This window comes from Macrobrachium rosenbergii, chromosome 3 (genome assembly GCF_040412425.1).
Source record: "Macrobrachium rosenbergii isolate ZJJX-2024 chromosome 3, ASM4041242v1, whole genome shotgun sequence".
NCBI classification, from domain to species: domain Eukaryota; kingdom Metazoa; phylum Arthropoda; class Malacostraca; order Decapoda; family Palaemonidae; genus Macrobrachium; species Macrobrachium rosenbergii.
The window spans coordinates 28,002,293-28,025,197 of NC_089743.1; the positions used below are offsets into that span (position 1 = coordinate 28,002,293).

A 22,905-nucleotide genomic window follows, 5' to 3' on the forward strand; every position below is an offset into this window, starting at 1 on the left:
TATATATATATATATATATATATATATATATATATATATATATATATATACATACACACACTGCCAAAAACAGTTGTCACGCACACGATCAAATAATGCACCCTAATATACATCACAAAATATGCAACGATATAGCATCGCACACATACACACGCCCACTCGCAGGCAAAGATGGCAGAACAGTAACCGCAAAGGCATGGCAATATGAGAAGCTCTCAGCACAGGAGAAATCCTTACGTATTCCAGCAAATCCTTAAAACAATGGTTGGCGGTCAGTCACTAAGAGGCAAGGGGTATGCTATATTGCGACGCTAGGGTGAGCCAACATGTTCAAATAGCTTCGCTCCAACGGCAGGAAATGGTAATGCAATTGTTTCAATCTTGGACAATAGTGTTTCTCACAGGGAAGGGATTTCTCTCTCTGTCTCTCACTGCAAATATGGTTTCAGACACCGCGATACTCAAGAATGTCTCACCTTTAACACAGAATTTCTGACTCTCTCTCTCTCTCTCTCTCTCTCTCAGGAATACCTAACGACGATGACAACTTCAGTCTTCGCAACCATCAGTTTTATAACTTCACATTATCTTTATTATTCTTCTTAATACCTTTCATGTTCATAGATCGACTTCACTGAAAACAAAAGTTGGAGTACTTCAATGCGGCTGTCCCTCCGAGTGTTCCCGTTATAAACTTTGCCTTAATTTCAGGTCATCCTCCAGAAACAAAGGTCAAGTGTTAGTCCCTTGCTTCCACCAACACCATTATTCTTATATTCTCATCTCCCTTACCACAAATATGTCAAAACTGGTATTCTATCTTTTTCAAACAAATTTCGAACCCCCTCTCCCTTTTCCTAACAAACAAATTTGTCTTCGCCCAAAATATTCTTTTACCAAACAATAATTTCCTTTCATACACATATCCATGTGTACTCATGACGATGAAAATACGATCAATGGAACAAATCTAGAATCGGGACCTTTAGACACTACTGAACAGCCACACTTATAGCAAACGCTTTTGAACCATAGGGCTAATGCTGATTATTTTGCGGAGATAACTTTATAAACTATTGCCCAAATATATTATCTTTGAAAGTAAAAACATCAGTATATCCAAATCCACATCTTTCTTTTCACGGCGATAAGAAAGCAAGGACTTAAGAATCTAAAGATACAACACAGCGGACTGTCTCAGATGAAAAACGCCTGCGTTCCCTCCTAATTCTATATTATCTTGTTAGCAAAAGTCAGTGCCTTTTCCTATACCTTTTTCTGCACAAGATTCGTTCTCTCCTTCTCTCTCTCTCTCTCTCAGAAGAAGAAGAAGAAGAAGAAGAAGAAGAAGAAGAAGAAGAAGAATCCCTCGCCGATATTTTCTTACCAATCCTAAATTCACTTCCACTTCGATTTAGCGTGGTGCCACAAAAACGTCTTATCGCACACCCCAAAAACAGAAAAGGGAGAGAAAAACAAACATCTACAGAAACAACCCTATTATTTCCGCGATGAAACAAAGAAGTTGAAAGCCCTCAAAAAGTTTCCCTCCTGCTGGCTACCTCTTTCCAGAGAGAGAGAGAGAGAGAGAGAGAGAGAGAGAGAGAGAGAGAGGGGGGGAAATGGGAATGGTACAAAAAATAGAAAATAAAACTTGATGCGATATAACAAACATATCCTAAATTCTGTACCACCACCACCAGCAGGTCGCAGGTCTGGAAGGGAGGGGGGGAGGGGGAAAGGACCAATTGCTTGTGTAAGAGCACGAGCTTTTATTGCGAAAGATATGGGATAAGTTTATCTTTTTTAATTTCTTTATTATGGCAGATGACATAAATTAGACAAGTAGCTAGAAAACTTTGCCGTCACATGCGAGAGAGAAACGCTATTAACGACTACAGTAACAAAACGTTAAAAACTTTTTCCAAGAAAAGAGTGGGTGGAGGAGGAGGAGGAGAGGGAGGAGGAGGCGGAGGAGGGGAATCACTGCAAGGTAAAATTGCAGACAACATAAACGTACCTAAACATCCTTCTCAGCGAAATCAACTGTTCATTTACCAAGAACCCAATGTAAATGTCAGATCGTTACTTAACAATTCACCTGTTTTTGTATACAAAAGTGTCTTTCTCATACCTTTATCTTTATATAAGTGCTTCATCACCGGCAGGACACAAACAGTGACTTTGACATCTGAGCCATCATATTATATATATATATATATATATATATATATATATATATATATATATATATATATATATATATATATATATATATATATATATATATATATACATATATATATATATATATATATATATATATATATATATATATATATACATATATACATATATCTACACCTTTTTCTCCCAGTGAAGGTGATTCCATATTGTTCTACACCCCGAGCTTTCAGCAAGTTTTTTGGGGTGAGGTTGCAAGCCCCCATCCCCCGTCCCATACATACTTGCGGGGCTCCCATGTCGAGGGCATCCTGCAATCTCTTGGTGGTCATCCACTCAAGTACTGAGCTGTTAAACTTATCTAATCGGGTGCCTTGTCACACTGCGAACACGTTAACAAGAACTGCAGTCTGAATATTCGGTCAAAATATGATGGACCTATGTCATTCATTATTACAACAAAAAATGCAATGCATATATTTCCTTGCATCACAGAATTATATTGTGAAATTTATTTTTATCCACGTTTTTAAAGCACATTCTAACTTAAGTGAACAACATGGAAGAAACCCCCTACAATAATGCCATAATTAACAATTCACTTAAATGATAAATATGAAAGTCCAAACAGAGGGGGAGCCCATTAACAATCAAGGTTTATGTATGGGGCTTAAATGCGCGTTCCCCGCAGGCATTCCAACACCAAACATTTTAGCAAAATGGTGGGATTAAAACGCGAGATGGACAGACCAGCGAGAAAACATTTAGATGTACGTAAGGCCCCCTGGTAACCAAAATGGATCGCGTGAAATTTCATCAAAATATATAGGGGGTCATTGCCCCCTAAATCTCCAGCAATGTTTATTCCCAAGCGAAGAGCACTGGAAAAGAGAAATATAGGGAGAGAGACAGGGGAAGGGGAGGGAGACGGGGAGGGGAAAAAGAGGGGAAAGGGTGGAGCAATGGGTACACGTGATCGTAAATTTGTTAATTTTGGGTGATGCAAATTTAACTGCCAGAATACTACTGGAAAAATGATCTACACAATTTTCCTGTGAAACGGATAATGGCAAGGCAAAGGATCTACAAGATATTAATGACAGGATAATATGAATCACACACACTTCATGAAACGTACACAAACATTTATACCCTAAAACATGAAAACTTTCTATACCATTGAATTTGTACCCTCTCTGTAAGGTTCTCATTTACTAAAATCATAAAATTACAATAGTCTCTCAATATAAATATATTGGTGTGCGTATAACAACTGAGAGAGAGAGAGAGAGAGAGAGAGAGAGAGAGAGAGAGAGAGAGAGAGAGAGAGAGAGAGAGAGAGAGAGAGAGAGAGATTCGCTTACCATCTGTCGAAATGTTTCAAGGTATGCCATTCATCTTCAAGGAGTCGATTCGAAAGCGAACTTCGGATGCACAAGAACTTAGTTAAAACTTATTATGGAAGTCTTCACAAGGCGTTACAAACGACGTAACCTTCAATTGGAAAACGAAATCCTTGACCTAAATTCCTCTAATCAAACTTCCTTCAAAACTTAATAAAATGGAAATATTCACAACAAAAGACCAGCGGCTTCGGACTTACAAAAGTGTGTGTGTAAAAGAGAGAGAGAGAGAGAGAGAGAGAGAGAGAGAGAGAGAGAGAGAGAGAGAGAGAGAGAGAGAGAGAGAGAGAGAGAGGATTTTTTCTAGTTTGTTCAAGTCCCTTCTTTCTCATAGGTGTTTACCTTGCCCTTATGACACTCAAGACTTACAATTCAACTCCAGACAAATTTTTCCTCACCTATTTTCAACTGCATTTTAACCATTACTTCCGGCGCCATTTAATCTTAGTTTTGACTTATTAACTAAAACAGAGAATGAACGCACGTGCACAGACATATTATAAATATAAACAATACATATATTTATATACATATGGATTTTAGCTTTTTATGAACCTTTCTTGATATTCCACGGGGCCAGACTGAGTGAATGATGATTAATTATAAAAATCAACTTGGCGTCTAAACAGTAACAGCATGTCTAAGGCTACTCATTCATTCAAATAAAATTACGCATTCACACATTGTAAGAACTTATTTTAAAAAACTTATTGAATCCTAAAAGGATACCATTACAATACATGTTTGTGAAGGTTCCTTCCAGTGCTTGCGTAGAAAACAACGGAATTCTTAAAGCCAATAAAATATCTTTTCTTAAAAACTCCAGAAGATAAAAATGGGTTTACTCTACTAGAAGTAAGAAGTAACAAGAGTCGTGGAAGTTTTGTTAGTAGTACAGTTGTACTAGTAGAAGAACGAACTCAAATTACCTTAGTGATGAAACTTAAACATACAACTCAAAATTTCCGTGTCATCGTACCTGGCTCCAAATCATCTGTAATAAAATAAAGAAAATAATTATAATAAAGGGATGTGACACAGAAGTGATAGAGGACAAAAATCATAAGTAAAAATGTAGGCAGGACGAGGGGAATAGATAAATAATAACGTTCAATAAATTTCAACTCAAAAGCAAGACCAACCGAAAAAGGAAAAACAAGTTTATCAACAGAGAGCGGAAGCCAATGAAATTCGACTAGATTTTTATTTTACCTTTCAAATAAACTTTAATATAACCAAAGAGAAACTAATGGAAAGTGGACAGTATTTAGTTTAACATAAGGGAAGCTACATAAAACCGAATTAAATTCTGGAATCTTTATAAAACGAGGAATTTGCTATTCTAGCAAAGAGGGAACTAACAAAGACTGACGAAAATGCCGGGTTAAAAAATGGGCAGATGTGAAACACAGGGAATGTATGAATGATAATCCACAGAGGGAATCCAAGGAAGTTTTTTCTAAAGCAATATGGAAAATAGGACAATAATAATACTACACGCCAAAAAATTGATTTTTTAAACTTAATTGACACGAATATTAGTTAAAAAACAAGAAAATAATAACAATGGAAAAGTTGAACAACAAATCGCAGTAAATTAAATAAGGAACAGACACTATTTTGGCAATAACACCATTACCGAAACGTGGCATAAGTTATTCAAACAAACAGTGTTCCTTGAAAATTGTAGTACACCATAAAATGAAGGAGCATTTTGTTGGTAGCCTAAAGAAATCAAACTGATAGGAAAATAATAATTCAAAATATACTTCAAAACAAACATCGCAAAAGACAACTTACAATGATGAATAATCATAAATAACTAGCTCCCACACAATAATATCCCTACCTTCAACCCTTGACAGGAAATCTGAACAATACACATTCAGTTATAGTTATAATTATAATTATAATTAGATATTCATTAGGTTGTGCTATAACAAAAACAATATTAAATAATAGGCTAACACTATATGCAATGAAACAATATTTGAATGTGGCGTACCTATAAAATCTCTAAAATAAAGGTGATCGCATAGATTGTATATATAATCTATTACTAAATGTGTGTGTGTGAGAGTATGAGTCAAGTGTACAGAACACCAAGAAATAAAGACCTCGGAAATAATAATAATAATAATAATAATAATAATAATAATAATAATAATAATAATAATAATTATAAACATCTTATAAAAATAGGAAACAGAATGCAACAGTCAGAACATGATTATGATGAGAAAGCCATGTGAGAGAGAAGAGAAGAGGAAGATGAGGAGTAAGGAGCAGGAAGGGACAACGACCAATGTGGGAAGACAAAGCACATCAAGGAAGAGAAATTGACGTATCTCTCTGGAGCTTAAGACGCCAACGAGACCATTTAGTGAAGCGTGGGTTCCGGTAATTGGTCGACATGGCTTTATCCACTTCAATTGTTTCACTTCACTTAGCTGCAGCAGGTACACAAACACCCAAACGCAACACCAGCGGCTCCGCCCCCTTCCACCCCCCACCTATATCCTTCCCCACCTCCTCAAACCTAACTGCCCCAAGCAGTTCCTCTCTCTCTCTCTCTCTCTCTCTCTCTCTCTCTCCCTGTCATTTCACGAATGCCTCTTTCCATCCGATATCATCCTAAAGACACGGCCGTCGCGAAAGCTTCGTCAACCCTACTGTAGATGATGTTTTGTACATGTATGTGCTTGTGTGTGTATGTATGTATGTATGTATAAAGTGTATATATATATATATATATATATATATATATATATATATATATATATATATATATATATATATATATATAAAATAGTGTACGTTGGTGAAAGGCTCTCAGCAACTGACAATTTCAAACTCGTCACCATTCTACCTTCCCATCCCAAACAAAAGATCCTCATTCATCACAGTGGAATACACCGTACACCATTTATAAGGCACCACACGCCCACTCATAAAAAAAAAAGTCAGAATAAAAACCAAAGAAAAAACACGAGCAACCTCTAAGTCATTATTAAAAAGCAAACCAAAAGTTTAATAACTTACATAAATGATAATCACCAAAACACACGACCAAACACACAAACACACCTCCAACTTTGGGTTAATCCGTCAGTGCACCATCTCAGATATATCAAAAGGTCCAGAAGAGTCAAAGTTAAACACATTTGTTAATCAAGAGTCAATGTGGTATAAAGGGGGGAGAGAGAGAGAGAGAGAGAGAGAGAGAGAGAGAGAGAGAGAGAGAGAGAGAGAGAGAGAGAGAGAAATATACTCAGTTTCTAGTGTGCATCATCAATTATTCAATAGGCGAAGCATGAAAAATAAAAAAGAAGAGAAGTCAACGTACGAACCAAAAAGGGACCGGAGAGTCTACCAAAACGAAAAAGCGCACAGAGTAAAGCATCAAAATAAAAATGAGAAGAAAAAGAAGAATGTGGTAATTTACATAATATTATGAAGACCAAGTATGCAGATAGAGAGAAACAAGACTTTTCATTTCTTGTGAAAGAAAAAAAACATATTCATTTAACCCATCAAAGATTATGAGTGATGTGAAAAAATTTTCAAACGCTGACATTAAAGTACTGACATAATAGGAAAAAAGGAGTCTAAAATGTCTTAAATCTAAATTTATTTGTTTACGAAACAGAACTACAAAAATATCTTTCCTTTTTACAATGGTAAAATAGATCTAATTTGCCTATTACACACATATATGCCGGCACCGAAAACGAGGAAAAAGACTCGGTGGAAATAATGATGGAAAGCGTTTAAAGTTACTCGAAGAGTGAGAAAAGCCAAAACGTGACTTGGCGGACATATATTTCATTTCATTTATTTTTATTTCCTTCCCAATTTATTCTTGAAGCAGATACACGTCTGGTCTTTCTTTGCAAATTCAATTCTTTTTAAAATTTTGGAACCTCTGATTATCGACTAATATATATATATATATATATATATATATATATATATATATATATATATATATATATATATTGTATATATTATATATATATATTATATACACATATATACTATATATATGTATGTATGGTTGTATGTATATATATATATATATATATATATATATATATATATATATATATATATATATATATATATATATATATATATAAATATATATGTAATTTATGTATGTATGTGCATTATCAAAGTGTGTCAATGATGTCAAATTTTAATTTCCTCACATTTTTGGAGAGAAAAGAATAAAACTTGTATGCTGTAAAGGTTACTGATGCCCATACAAATGCAAAAAAAGAGAAAACTCATAGGCATTTTAATTCAGATACCACATTTATCCCCTTTCACACAATTGTAGTTCTGATGCAACAAATGTACAAAAAAAAAAAAAAAAAAACAAAACTCATAAACATTTTATTTCAGATGTTTATCCCCTTTCACACAATTGTAGTTCGCAACTACATATGTTTAGGGAACAAATTTCAAAAGACAGGAGATTATAGGATATGAGGTCAACTGAGTCATACCAAAGCCCAGTGAATACGTATGTTTAAGTCTTACATATCAGGCTCCAAGAAAATGTCACCCGCGTGACCCAGCTTAATGCATCCCAGATCATACTGTAATTGCTACTTATCACATTATCAAACTATAAGAATTTTGATGTGCTATCTACTTCACATATCACTGGTTCAATTATTCACTTTGGTATGCTACTTGGCGAAAAAACCGAGTAAGATTTATCTCTCATGTATGCATCACTACTCAGAGTTCTTGTTTGGTTTTGGTAAATGATAATGATTGCTAAACGGGTGGCATATAAGTAACTATAAAGAAAGGCTTTCTCGGCGATCTATTCAAGCGTGGTATTTAGATTTTTTGATATCTGCATAAGTACTTTTTTTTGGGGGGGGTCCCTCATCGTTATAGGGGTACGGAAGAAAACTTTCTTAGTTATGGAAACTTGATTAGTTATGAGGGAAGAGAATCGCCTCTGAATCATTAAGAGGAATAATATCACCCTATTCAAAAGGTTATGATTCCAGACCTGGCAAATATCTTCTTGAAACTAATCTGAGAATGACGGGCATTCCTAATCCTCGGAGAGCTTACCAACGACCTCATATTCCCAATTCCTTGTCTTTTGGAAGTTCCTCTCTGCACACGAATACCTTCTCACCTACTCTATTTTCAGAACCATTATTTCTTCAAGACAGCTGCAGACCTTACACTTCTGTTTCCCTCCGTTCCGTTAATACTAGCATACTTGATCTTTATTACACATTATTTTCAGAACCATTATATCTTCAAGAGAGCTACAGACCTGACCTTTATCAGGGAAAAAGTTGAATATTTCAGAGAGCTTGCTTCGTATTAGTACTTTTAAGATTGCAAGCATAATTTACAAAATCAAAGAGAATTTTCTGAACGATACCCATTAGAATTCAGGAATGAAAAGCATTTTTACATCAACTAATAACCCCTCATCGAGGAGCCAATCGAATTCCTAGAAAAAAGGATCAAGATAATTAAACAAGGAAGCTCCTTCGCCAAAACTCTTCAAGAATGAAGCAGAGAAGGTTGGGTCAACATGGCAGACATGAACTCCGCATCTTCACCTAAAGCCCTTCCGAATAATTCGCTTACAAGTAATGAAGAGGCTCCGGAGAACCGCTAATCAAGTGCCTTAGAGCAATACTACGAAAACAACTCCCATTGTTCCAGATATGCTTAATGAGACTGTTGACATATAATTGCACAAACAATATCAATTACTGCAAGTGAATCAACAGCAGTCAACGACTTCACTTACTTGTGAAAGTTGTGTTCGAGTTGCAAGAGCAAGAGTCCCTGAATTGCAATGACGAAACAATAAATAATTGCACGGAATATTTAAGTACATTCACATTATCACAAAAACCAATAACTCACGTTAGAAAGAAAACCCGGGGATTTTTTTCCGATAAAACCAATATGAAGAAATAACCCTTTATAATACCTGTATGTATGTATATATATATATATATATATATATATATATATATATATATATATATATATATATATATATATATATATATATATATATATATATATACTAAGCCTTACGAATTACTATATCCTTCTATTTACATACATTCCAAAAGTATGTTTTCAAGCACGTTTTCGGATGTGACTGACCGCTATGTCAAAAATGCTGTTAAAATACCACTAAAAGCAGTATTAAAAATAGACAAATAGGGAAATCTATTTAAAATAAACAAAAATAAAGCGTATGAAGTATGGATCAGATATAAGAGAGAGAGAGAGAGAGAGAGAGAGAGAGAGAGAGAGAGGAGAGAGAGAGAGAGAGAGAGAGAGAGAATGTTTGATACCGTAAAAATGGGCTTCTTGCATTACATAGCAATTACACTGTGGTCATTATAGTTATAAATATAGATATTACACACAATATATCTATCAACCTATCTATCTATATGAAAGTACAGCATATATAAAAAGAGAGAGAGAGAGGAAGTAGGACAACGAAAGGCTAAAGTGTTTAGAGGGAGGGGGTGAGGAGTGGGTCCTCTGAATTCCGTGAAAAAAATGCTTCCTGCATAATAAAGCAATTACACAGTGTTCTAGGGCCGTAAACATACGTATACGTCAAATGTCAACACGGTGACTCGGTGAGGGTAAACATTAGGGTGGCCCCTTGAGGCACGCCCATATCTGGATGGCTGACAAACTTCAAAGCCTACTTGAGAAAACGGGGAAACAACCTTAGGCATGACCGAGGCCTAAAGTGAGATCCAGACAGCTTTCTCAGGGTCGCAGTCACGTGGGAAGTAAAAGGGAAGTGCCCAAGGGGAGAGGAGGAGAGGAGGAGGAGGAGGAGGAAGTATGGGAAGAGAAGTCTACACGACAAGTGAAAATACGACAAAGCAAGACAAGACAGAAAAAAAGAACGGATGAGAATAGTAAGCACGTATTTTATTTTTCATTGATTCATCTATTTTTGCAGTAACTTATCTTTTGAAGACAATTAAGTAATAGTGCGTGGAACTGAGGAAGGATTATCAAAACAAAGAAAAACTGAACAGGTAAGGAAGAGTAAAATATTAAAACAAGGTATAAGGGGATACGTTAAGAATAAGAGGATGAGTTTAGAAAGAAAGAACAGATTACAGAGATTAGAAAGATGAGTTTACAAAGAAAGGGTAAAAATATAAAGGATACAAATGTAGGAATCATAACGCTGTTGGAAGGACAATACCCTAAGAAAGTATTCCTGAGGGTACCGAGAACGTATGTAGATGGAGTGTTCTGCTTTAAATAGATTAGATAAAAATGACCGTCTGCAGACTAAAACCATTTATGTTCTTTTACTTTCAAAATCACACAAGAAAATAATCCCAACCGCAAAATAACGATACTAATCACAAAATCAACTGGAATAACTGTATGAATGAAAGTGCTGAGATACACTTTCAAGAAACAAAAGAAATACGTAAAATTAGCGTAACGAGCTGAAAGCACAAATGGGTTTAACTATTTTTATAATATCCTTTTGTTTTTGTTTTTTTACAATGAAATGGAATAAAATCTGTCGTTTCACAAAAACAAAAAAATTTGTCAAAAAAGACAAATCGGATTAAAAACAAGAAATAGAACCACCATAGAAGTAAGGTGAGCAAGGCCTTTTGTCCTTACAATCACTAGAGAAATGCAAATGGAACAGGCACAAACGACAGACAGCATGCCAGAAAAATCTGGATAAAAAAGGAAGCATGAAGAACACAAAAACGGAATACATACATACATCCAACACACATCCAAAACGCCATATTCCTATGACCAAAACAAATATACACGGGAATATAAAAGAGACATTCTTCAACAACCAAATAAAATACCTTCCCTATTCATCAAGATACGGTCAAAAGTGCAAACTCAATAAAACAAATAAAAGGAGAGAGAGAGAGAGAGAGAGAGAGAGAGAGAGAGAGAGAGAGAGAGGCACTCTTAGCTCAAAACTCAAACAATGATTGGATACATGACAAAACATAAACCACTCCCAAATCAACGCTATAAACAGAATTTTTTCGGCAAGGGAAGAGAATGCAAGTGGAAGAACGCAAAACGGAACGAACTGGTCATCATCACCATCATCATCGTCATCACCATCATCATATGTTTTCGAACGTAAGTAAACACACGCCGCTAACAATGACCCCGATCGGTACCGCTGGAACGCCAGGACATTCAGCCCTTCCCCCGACATCAATCAGAGGCAATAAACGCCATTGTGAACAATTACCGCACCTTACCATCGCTCGGCAATTACTTGCGACTAAACATAGCTGAGGTAATGATGGAGTGTTGTCGAGCATGCGTCCACGCAATTGCCAGCTGTCAATCGAGGAGGTCTAAGTTTGTGAAAGCATGAGTTGGATTTCTTATTCTTAGACCTCCAGCAATCATCCGTTTGTTGCTACATACTAAACATATATATATATATATATATATATATATATATATATATATATATATATATATATATATACATACATACATATACATCATCATGCATACGTAAATGAAGTGAAGTAACGTTCCGGGCTTCTTGTTTATTGACCCTCTTGGCCTGCTATCAGAAATTGGTCAATCAAAGCCGATCAGGAACAATTTCGGTTTCCTTTCTTTAACAAAACGTATTAAGGGCTGAGGCTGCAATACATACATTCATATATATATATATATATATATATATATATATATATATATATATATATGTATACATACATACATAAATACAGCATATATATATATATATATATATATATATATATATATATATATATATATATATATATATATATGTATGCATACACACGCATACACACACCTCCAAGGCGTCCTGTAAGATTTAATTTGAAACACTTTCTCAGCATTTCTCATGAGGTGTTGACGAAATTATTATAAGACAAAAGTATTAACCAAATCAGGTAAAAGGTAGAGAGAAAATAACAAAAAATCAACTATAAATCCTAAACTATAGCTTTACGATGCATGCAGCCCTATAAATCGTAACAGGCATGAGAGACAGATTACGGGAAAAAATTCAAAACGTGTGTTGATAAATATAAAACAAAGAGAGGTAATAGCCATGACAGAACACTTTATTTTCACCCTAACCCCACCCCTTGTCAAGAGTTGTATATACGTATAAAAAAAAGTTTGTAACGCGCGCCGAGAGAGAGAGAGAGAGAGAGAGAGAGAGAGAGAGAGAGAGATAAAACTATCCCTTCTATTCGCCCCGTTTTTCCTATCCCCCCATCTGTCGCCCTCGTTCCGTGCGTTTAAGAGCGTTTCTCTTACATTTACGAGTGGCGAGAAATGTGCCAATTAGCAGGTGCACCGACAGATAAATGTTTACAGTGAGCAGTTATGGAGGAGAGAGGTCTAGTGACTGTTAAAACAAACAGTCGCACTTAAGGGCTCTTTACCTTTTAGCTAATTAATAAGATACCCACTTTCCACTTTACCTTTTTCTTAATTAATTGGTTATCCATTTGCTGATCCTGTTGTTCATCTTTACAACTCTCAACTAATTAATAGATTGTCACTCATTCCATTTTTCTAATAATTTATAATTAGATGCTTTACATACATTTCATTTCCTTACTGGGCTGCAAACTTGTTGCCTCCGTTGCCACATTGCATATTAAAAAGTGACGACCTTGTCCCGGTTTCCTTTTTACTAATTAATACATTACCTACTTTCCTATTTATCTATTAGCTAATTACCAGCACTATTATTTTCATTATGACCTCGTAATTAATAAGCTAACCTGGTTTCTCCTCTCCCTTAACTATTTTAGTTTTATATTTTCTTCTTTAAATTTTGGGTGATTTACTTTCCTCATTACACGTTACTAAGTCTCCAATAAGTTTGAACAGATCCCCTGTTTAATTTTTCCCTATATTTAATCAAGTATATAACCTCTTTATTTTTTTTCTATCTATGAAATTATGGCACATGTTTCTGTCAAAATATTTTAGCTGATAAATAAGTGAAGCATCCCTAACTACCGAATTCACTGTTCATAAAATTAAATCTACCTATCTGCTAATGAGCCTTTTATCTTTCTCTTGGCCTCTAAAATAACCGCTAATTTTACTTTCCCTTTCTGCAACTTCCAATTAACAAGTAATTGACTGTTATTTGAGAATTTGCCTTCTGCTTAATTAACGGTCGTTTGCTTTCGTCCCTGTGTTTTAACTACAGAGTAAAATAGAATACAAGATAGAATTTAGGCCAAAGGCCAAGCGCTGGGACCTGTAAGGTTACTCAGCGCGGAAACGGAAATTGACAGTAAAAAGTTTTGAAAAGTGTAACAGGAGGAAAATCTCGCTGTTTCGCTACAAATCAGTCGTTAGGAGAGGGTGGAAAGGAGCGTAGAAGAAAGAGAATATAAATACCTACAGAGTAGGTAGCTTTTTGTCTTTTACCTAATTTCATAGTTGGATGCTTCACGAGTTTTATTACATTTTATCACAAAAACAAACTTTTGAAAAGCAAAGTTCCTAGTTTTCCCTCATGACTACTTCATTCCACAATACACCATTTATACAATCGGCATGAACGATACACTCTTTAAATGGCTTCACTGGACGGGTAGGTACCATTCTCAGCTAGCACTCTGCTGGCCCCGCGTTCGATTCTCCGACCGGCCAATGAAGAATTAGAGGAATTTATTTCTGGTGATAGAAATTCATTTCCCGCTATAATGTGGTTCGGATTCCACAATAAGCTGTAGGTCCCGTTGCTAGGTAACCAATAGGTTCTTAGCCACGTAAAATAACTCTAATCGTTCGGGCCAGCCCTAGGAGAGTTGTTAATCAGCTCAGTGGTCTGGTTAAACTAAGGTATACTTAACTTATATACCCTTTAACTAGGCTTGCTGTTCCTCGTTCGTGTAACTGAATATATACATTAAGTGAAGATATCATACACCAACATAAACTGTGTTAATAGTCTTATCATTTCTCTGATAGCAACATCCGATACAAAATGTTTTATCCAATCTTCTTAAAATTCCACCAATGCATAATGACGTAAATTTTTAAAAATATGTGGAAAAAATTAATTCGAGCTTCCTAAATAGTTGATATTTCTAGCTAGGAAAAAACAATTAGCATAAAGTAATTCAAGTATTAAATGTACATGAATATTCATCAAATTTCTTCGCCGTCTCTGTTACATAGTTCAGGCACTTTCGTCATTATAATAACACTAAAGAAAAAACCAGTAAAGTTTCGTGAATAACATTTTACTTTTTCCAAGTAATTTCCTTCTCCTGTTTCACTTTCACATATCCGTTACATACTCCCACATGCAGCGGGTAGTGGCCCTTCCCCCCCCCCCACCCCCCTCTCCTCTCTCTCTCTCTCTCTCTCTGTTACCTTTTCCTTTACTTTATTCCTACATGAAGTAATCATTCTATCTCTCCCAGTCTTTTTTCACATTAAAATCATTCTCCCCTCTTCCCTTTCCAGCCGTTAAATAGCACTTCACAATTTCATTTCATCTCGCCGGTCTTAATTTAGCCACTCATTTTGGACATTAAAAGCCCTTTTATTCGTTTTCACGGGTAGGATTTTGGGCGGCAAATACTTCCAGTGTTTTGCTGCCTTGGAGCAGCCTTAAATCCTAAGTGCATGTGAACTCTGACCTTCTTTTGATATGAAGAAACTAGTTCCAGGCTTGTAATAAATCAGTGTCTTTAGGGCTATTACCAAGGACCAATGTTTCCCTGACTCCTCACCTCCACATTCAGGAAACGCGAGAATGTTGGGAGGATGAGGGTTAATGTCGCATTGTGCGCATGCAGGTCGGAAAGCCGCTAAAGGAGCGTTTTACGTACGAATACGAAGTGAAAAAGGAGCGCTTAAGTGTTCAGCACCTGAGTTTTTCCATTTACTTCAACATGTGAGGATGAATTTGGAGGCGTAAACTACATCTGCCGTGAATCCCATTCAATAACCAGATGCCGAAATGATCATTGACGTCACAACTACCTTACAGACGATATCAGGTGATCATTTAATCAATGGTAAAAGGAAAACAAAACAGGGAAATAATGTCAATAGAGACGGAGACATTGAAAAAGTATACCTTAGTTTAACCAGACCACTGAGCTGATTAACAGCTCTCCTACAGAGGGCTGGCCCGAAGGATTAGACTTATTTAACGTGGCTAAGAACCAGTTGGTTACCTAGCAACGGGACCTACAGATTATTGTGGAATCCGAACCACATTATAGCGAGAAATTAATTTTTATCACCAAAAATAAATGCCTCTAATTCTTCATTAGCCAGCCGGAGACTCGAACTCGGACCTAGCGAGTGTTAGCCGACAACTCTACCGACTCACCCAACGAGGAACTAGGAGAGGCCTGATTGAAACACTAAGAACTAAAACCTTTATAGTTTAAGTGCTTTACATTCGTAAAGGTTTGCAAACGCGTGTGTAAAACATGTTATATTAAAGGCTAACTAAATATTGTTTTCCAGAGTACCTTCAATTCGCTGGGGTAATTATGAAAACCATTCGCTCCTGTCATGTGAGAGAGAGAGAGAGAGAGAGAGAGAGAGAGAGAGAGAGAGAGAGAGAGAGAGAGAGAGAGATATTGATCATGTAAACATGTTCAGGAAATTCCATTATCTTGCATACAAATATGTTTGTTGGCAGTTCTCTTTTTTATCTTGTTTGCTTACTTTGCTCTTTTTACGGAATCATTAAAGACCGCTCATAAGTTTATATCGATGCAATTAACCAACAAACTTGGTTTGCACACATGAGCTGAGTACGGAGGGGTAAGAGCCCTTGTTTATTTCTAACCTCATTTTTATTCCTCCTTCCCAATGCAAAACGCACTTGCTTTTATGCGTTGAAATTAAGGTTCTTGTTCAATTACTACCTGGTACAAAATTCATATAAAAAGAGACTGGATGCAAACTGCGAGTGTGTAGGTGTGTCTGCATGCGCTTGACTCATGGACTGATGACCGCATTAAAAAGAAACACCCCATTTCCGGAAGCAGAAGAGTGCAACCGAGAAAAGGAGTACACTGCCCAATATGAGAGAGGGGGCACGGGGGTCAACAGAGTGAATCTTTTTCAAAGTTATATAAGCCATAAAACATCTATGGAAATTTACGGCACAGAGCTATAGACGCTGAAAAAAGTCAACGGCTTATGAATTCACCAAAAACAAGGTTAGAAAGGATATCCTCATGGAAAATATTCGCACGTATTTACATCAAGGGAACACTTAGGTACTGCGTACATAATGTTCACGTGCATGCCCTTGAAATCTGAGATACCGCATCATATATGGAATATTAATACAAGATATTATCTTCATGGTAGTAAAAAATAAAAACAGTATTCTTTATCCTACATTATACAGTATATATTGTAAGCGATTACTGCTTCGAGGTATTTCAGCAGAGATAAATTGATATAGATATATATATATATATATATATATATATATATATATATATATATATATATATATATATGTGTGTGTACATGTGTAAATGTGTGTATGTGTTATATATGTGTGTGTATACATATGTATATATTTATACATTATATATATATTATATATATATAATATATATATATATAATATAAACAATGTCCAAGAATCTTTTATAAAAGCAGAAAGAAATGTGAAAGAGAGCGGAAGTTATATAAACCCTTCAGGAACGGAGTCTACCGCTTCCGTAAGGGTTGGGTTCCACTTCTCTTTTCCTTACCCTTCCTTTCCCTTTATTTTTCCACTGAGCTTGGGTTTATAAAGACACTGTGTTGCCGTTCCAATGACCTCCTCTTATACAAAATATGTACGGAATCAAGAATCACAGAAAAAAAAAATTCTAACAAAAGAGTAAAAGCATAACTTCTCTGCTTCAAAATACTACACTGCCGGAACGGAAAGCATCATAAAACAAGAGTATCTGAAGCAATTGCAGCAAATCAATAATAGCTTACACTTCTGCGTGGGCCTATGAGGAGGCTGTGAGGCCATGAAAGTTTTTATATGCAACAGGTTCGCCCTTGATTCAGCAATCAAGGGAAAGGGGCTGCCCTGACCTTTGTCTTTATGCCCTCGGTTTACCGACCGGGGGCATCTGGTAATAAACATATCAGCCCGGCCCTCTAAGTGTACGCCCGTTAGCTAAGTATTGTTGTTTAGGCAACAGAACTTTTACACTATAGCTGATTGAGACTTCATAATTAGGCATGCACACTCCAATAATGAAGCCGATGTGTAGAGTGAGGTCAAGGTCAAATGTAGATGTCAAAGGTCAAATAGGGATTTATCACCGTTGGAAGCATTGTCTTTCACAAACACATTGTTTCTATCTGAAAACCTCCTCTTTTAGGAAAAACAGCTTACAAGTTTAAAAGTGAAAGAGCACTCACTGGTTCTCAATGGCATCAACCTAAAACAGACTTTGTTTTGTTAAAAATTAATCTCTCTAACATAGTTACACTGGGGATTCATTATGAAAGGGAACATCATTCCACATCAATGAAAGAACATAATTTCATGAGAGTAAACGACTTTAGGGTGATAATTCATGAAAACACAAGTCATTTTAGCTTGTGATTCATAAAAAGCTACTTAATTATCCTAACAATGGAAAACTTAGCAATTTTTGCCAAAATATTGCATATATTGCCTTAATTTGCATTGCGCTGCATGAATTTCATGAAAGGTCACAAACAAACACAACACATACATACACATAAGAGAGAGAGAGAGAGAGAGAGAGAGTGTGTTATTTCTGTTTTTTAAAGTTAGATAAAACAGAATTTGCAACGTTGCGCAAAAGTCTGCTTTCAACTGAGTTGAAATGTAGGTACAAAAATACTTTAAATTCAAATTAGCAGAGAGAGAGAGAGAGAGAGAGAGAGAGAGAGAGAGAGAGAGAGAACCAGTATAAAACTAGATTTATTCGTTGACAACGATTAGGTCTTGTTACCAGCAGGCAGAATCTATGACTGCTATATATTTCCAAACAGCACTTACACGACCAAATGGCCCTGATATACTCATCCAATCTTCAAATCTACATCGTAAAAATAACGGTCATTATTTACCGAAAATTAAAATGAATTTCAAAATTTAACAAATATGGATCTGATTGGTTTTCCAGAAACTGAATATCACGGAACATTTTTTCAATCTATCCACTGAAATAACGAATGTGCATGGCTTTAATAAAATCTTTTCCCAGAGCTTCATTTCTAAAGCCAGTCCAGTGATCGTCACCAGAGTCCCTGCTCATTACCATTAGTTAGTTTTCCCTCATTCTAGTAGCACTTAATTTGTATGGCATGGTTATCTGAAATAGTTTTTTTTTCACAAAATGGGGGACAGTTTGCCAAACAACCCCTTCCTCAACACACACACACACACACACACACACACACACACACACACTCTCTCTCTCTCTCTCTCTCTCTCTCTCTCTCTCTCTCTCTCTCACAAACTCACATCTAAAATATCGAAGATGCCCTCTGCTCCCTCCACAGAATACTTTCCCAAGCAAGCTGATCAGTTTTCAAGGGGAAAGGTTGAAATCATTTACCGGGAGAACGGAAGCCTCATTACAAGCCTATATGCAAACAGGAAGATCCATGTTAATTCCGTAACGAGGTTTGAGCTTTAAAAATTACGGGCAAAAGGGGTGGGGGTGGGGGGCAGAATTTAGGATTCCGGCATAGTGATCCTATTAACCACAGTATAATTATATTACCGATTGTTTTTTATTGATCACAGACCGACCTGCACTACACAGAAAATTCCAAACTACTTAAAACGTAAATATAACGTAAATAAACAAGTACAAAATGGGCCAAAGTTTCTTCGACGCAAGCGAGTTTTCTGTACAGCGTATAATCATGGCCACCGAAAATAGACCTACCTTCGGTGGTCTCGGTAAAGGCTAATGTTGCATGAGCCGCGGCCCAGAAACTTTAAACAACGGCCCGGTGGTGGCCTGCCCTATATCGTTGCCAGAAACACGATTATGGCTAACTTTAACCTTAAATAAAATAAAAACTCTGAAGCTAGAAGGCTGCAATTTGGTGTGTTTGATGATTGGAGGGTGCACAATCAACATACCAATTGGCAGCCCTCTAGCCTCCGTAGTTTCTAAGATCTAAGTGCGGACAGAAAAAGTGCGGACAGAATAAAGTGTGGACGGACAGACAAAGCCGGTACAATAGTTTTCTTTTACAGAAAACTAGAAATGAAAAAGGAGATTATCTATGAAATGATGATCTTTGCAGTGGATCTGAGAGGAATGGACGCACATAGAAAATCCGAAATAGGCAGAAAACGTATATACAAAGAATCTGTTATAAATGCTGAGCTTGCTTAATGAGCAGTACTTTACATCCAACGAAACAATAACACAACAAAAATGATAGCCAAGGAAAATCTAGAAAACCTAGAGTGTAATCTGAGAGCAAAATACACATCATTCAGACGAAAAGATGCTATCAAAAAACCTGAAAAAAACTCGAAAGCTAAGGAACGGGAGTTGGTTGCCAGAAGCACTTAGTTCAAAACGTGACTTAACTACAGACGCACTTCAACCACTCCGTTCCGATCGATCTATAAACAAACAGCATGGAATTCTTGCTTAGTGCCACTTCTCTTCTCATGAGAGAACCTAAACAAAATGAACGAGAGTACTCGATTTTCATTTTATGCCAGCTTTTATCTCCTTTGATATCAGTAGGGTAACAACTGCACCTTTAATAAAACCAAAGGCAACAGCAATAACAACAATTTCTATTGAATGTTCCTATGTAAAGAAAAATAAAACGTCAGTTCCTATTCAAATGCCTCCAATATCCAAGGCTGCTTTAAAATCGATATTGGATCAATCAAGATAAATAAGTTGCGTATACCTCTCGAAAAAATCTCAATGATGAAAATAAAAATTTAATTTATTAAAATCAAAACAATACTAGACGAAGGGTAAGTGATGATAAAAATAAATATTTAATTTATTAAAATCAAAACAATGCTTGACGGAGGGTAAGTTTTCAATATTTTATTTTCTTGTCCACCATTCAGCTCACAGGGACATATGGAATGGGAAGTAAACAGGTGTAGACAAAATATTTTTCCGGGACAAAAAATAAAATTCTAAATTTCAAAGAATGAATAAAGGACAGACCGACTATTTTCCCGGGTGGGAAACTCGACCTGCACGTGTTCCCTGAGTCAACTGTCGTCACTGAAGAGGAATATTCGTTAATACCTTTTTTTGAACTGTGACGCCCCTCTAGGACTGATCAAAATAACAAACTCACGTGTCCGACTTCGCAGCACAAACTAGGTTGCAACGGAGTTATCAATTTAGCGCTCTGGATAGCAATCTTTGAGCACCTAAGTGAATAATATAACTTGGCGCTTATACCCCTGACAGGAATGAACTAAAGTTGAGCACTCTTCAAATGAAAACATGCACATCAGATTGTCCACATCAGTCAAATAAATGGATAGCGTCATGCTATATCGAGTGCGTTCCAATTCAGCGCCCTGAGAGCTTTCCAACTAAATGTCGTGTAAAATGGTGTTATTTTAATCTTAAGAACACAGACGTTATTATACGAAATGGTAACAATAATATGACCGGATTTCGACAGCCTTTGATGACTTACTGTCACGACAAGTCTCCTGCTCAATCGTTGGAGAGCAAAGTTGCCAAAAATGGAGGAAATTAGATAATATTTCTATTTAATACACATAACTAATACAGTAAAATAACGTTCCTTTGCATACACGCATCTATTGAGAGACATAACATTCGAATAAACGTCAGCTATGAAAGAAAAAATACATAAAAATTCACAAACTGGGCAAACACCGTCAAAAGGATTAACGCGTCGCAGAACAGTTAATGATCAATGTCTCAACAGTTCTAACCAGGAAAGATATACTGTAATGCAATATTTACCACAACTTTACAAATCACAAAAGGTCTTGCAGTTAACCGCAGTACTTCGAATACTGCAGCATGTTTACATGAGCTTAAAAGTTCTTTCCAATATGAAAATTACTACAATTACTATTACTTCCTACTACAGGTATCCCCGTTGCTAAAGAGCCTTTAGCTTTTAACATTTTAAGAAGAAAAAGAACACGGATATAAAAAAAAAAAACAGACTTACAATCTAGAGTAACTTTTATGTGAATAACTACAAAGCTTTTAGAAGTCTACTTTGGTAATCCTATCGAAAAAATTACTAAATATTCTTTCATCTAAACGCTCTTTTCCACAGCAACAAAAAAGTAGCTTTAACGCCACAAGCAGTCTGTTATAACTTAAAGACGGAAAAGCACGAGAAACCGAGCACGGCCCCCAAATAAGTGGACGAGAGTTCGATCCTCTAACGAAGAAGGAACGATGTAGGCGCCTTTCCCAGACATCCACTAGTTAGCTGTTAATCTCAGCAGTAACTATAAAACAAAGAAGGGCTTTAACTAAGTAATCCCCACATTCCACATGGGGGAATAATTCATCAGATATTCTCGTTCGTTCTCTCAAAGCTGAGATATTTAAGAAAATTTCCCCCTTAAACGCTAGTAAATAATAACGATACAATATGCACATACACATTCAAATATAAATGTCCATTCCAACTCAACACATCAAAAAATGGATTTCAGTAAAACAAACTTTAAACTTTTCTGTTACAGAGAGAGAGAGAGAGAGAGAGAGAGAGAGAGAGAGAGAGAGAGAATTGTAGAAAAATAAAAAATGGAAAAACAGCGAGGTGTGTCACTCAAAGTGACAGTGCTGTCTGATGCATAGGCCTAACATATTTCACATAAACGTCAACTGCACAAAGTCCCGGCAGACAGGACACACAAAAATACAAATATAAGATACAAGTGTGCCACACTGGGGAGTTGGATGAGAGACGATAAGACATACCAGGAAACGTACACTTCTACTCAAGAATATATAAATGTGTATGGCTGTATGTATATATATATATATATATATATATATATATATATATATATATATATATATATATATATATATATATATATATATATATATATATATATATATATATAAAAGCAATGCCACGAAGGAAAGTGAAACAACGGAATGGTGCTAGGCCTTTCGACTTTCTTGGTTAAGTAAAAGACAGTAAGTCGAGAGGCCTAGCACCAAGTCGTCGTTTCACTTTCCTTTGTGGCATTGCCTTTATTTATATATTCATCACGCTCCATATT

At 36.0% G+C, this 22,905-nt stretch overlaps 1 protein-coding gene across 9 annotated transcripts in view; it reads right to left on the reverse strand.

The window, feature by feature from the left end:
* Positions 1-22,905, reverse strand: part of Lar (tyrosine-protein phosphatase Lar) — a 1,190,865-nt gene that overhangs the window by 582,705 nt on the left and 585,255 nt on the right. Inside the window, exon 3 of one of the 9 annotated variants that reach the window (XM_067129396.1) lies at positions 4,567-4,581. The exons of the other annotated variants lie outside the window; for them this stretch is intronic. Within the exon in view, the coding sequence (XP_066985497.1) occupies positions 4,567-4,581 (15 nt within the window). The remainder of the gene's footprint in view (positions 1-4,566; positions 4,582-22,905) is intronic. 9 annotated transcript variants of the gene reach the window in all.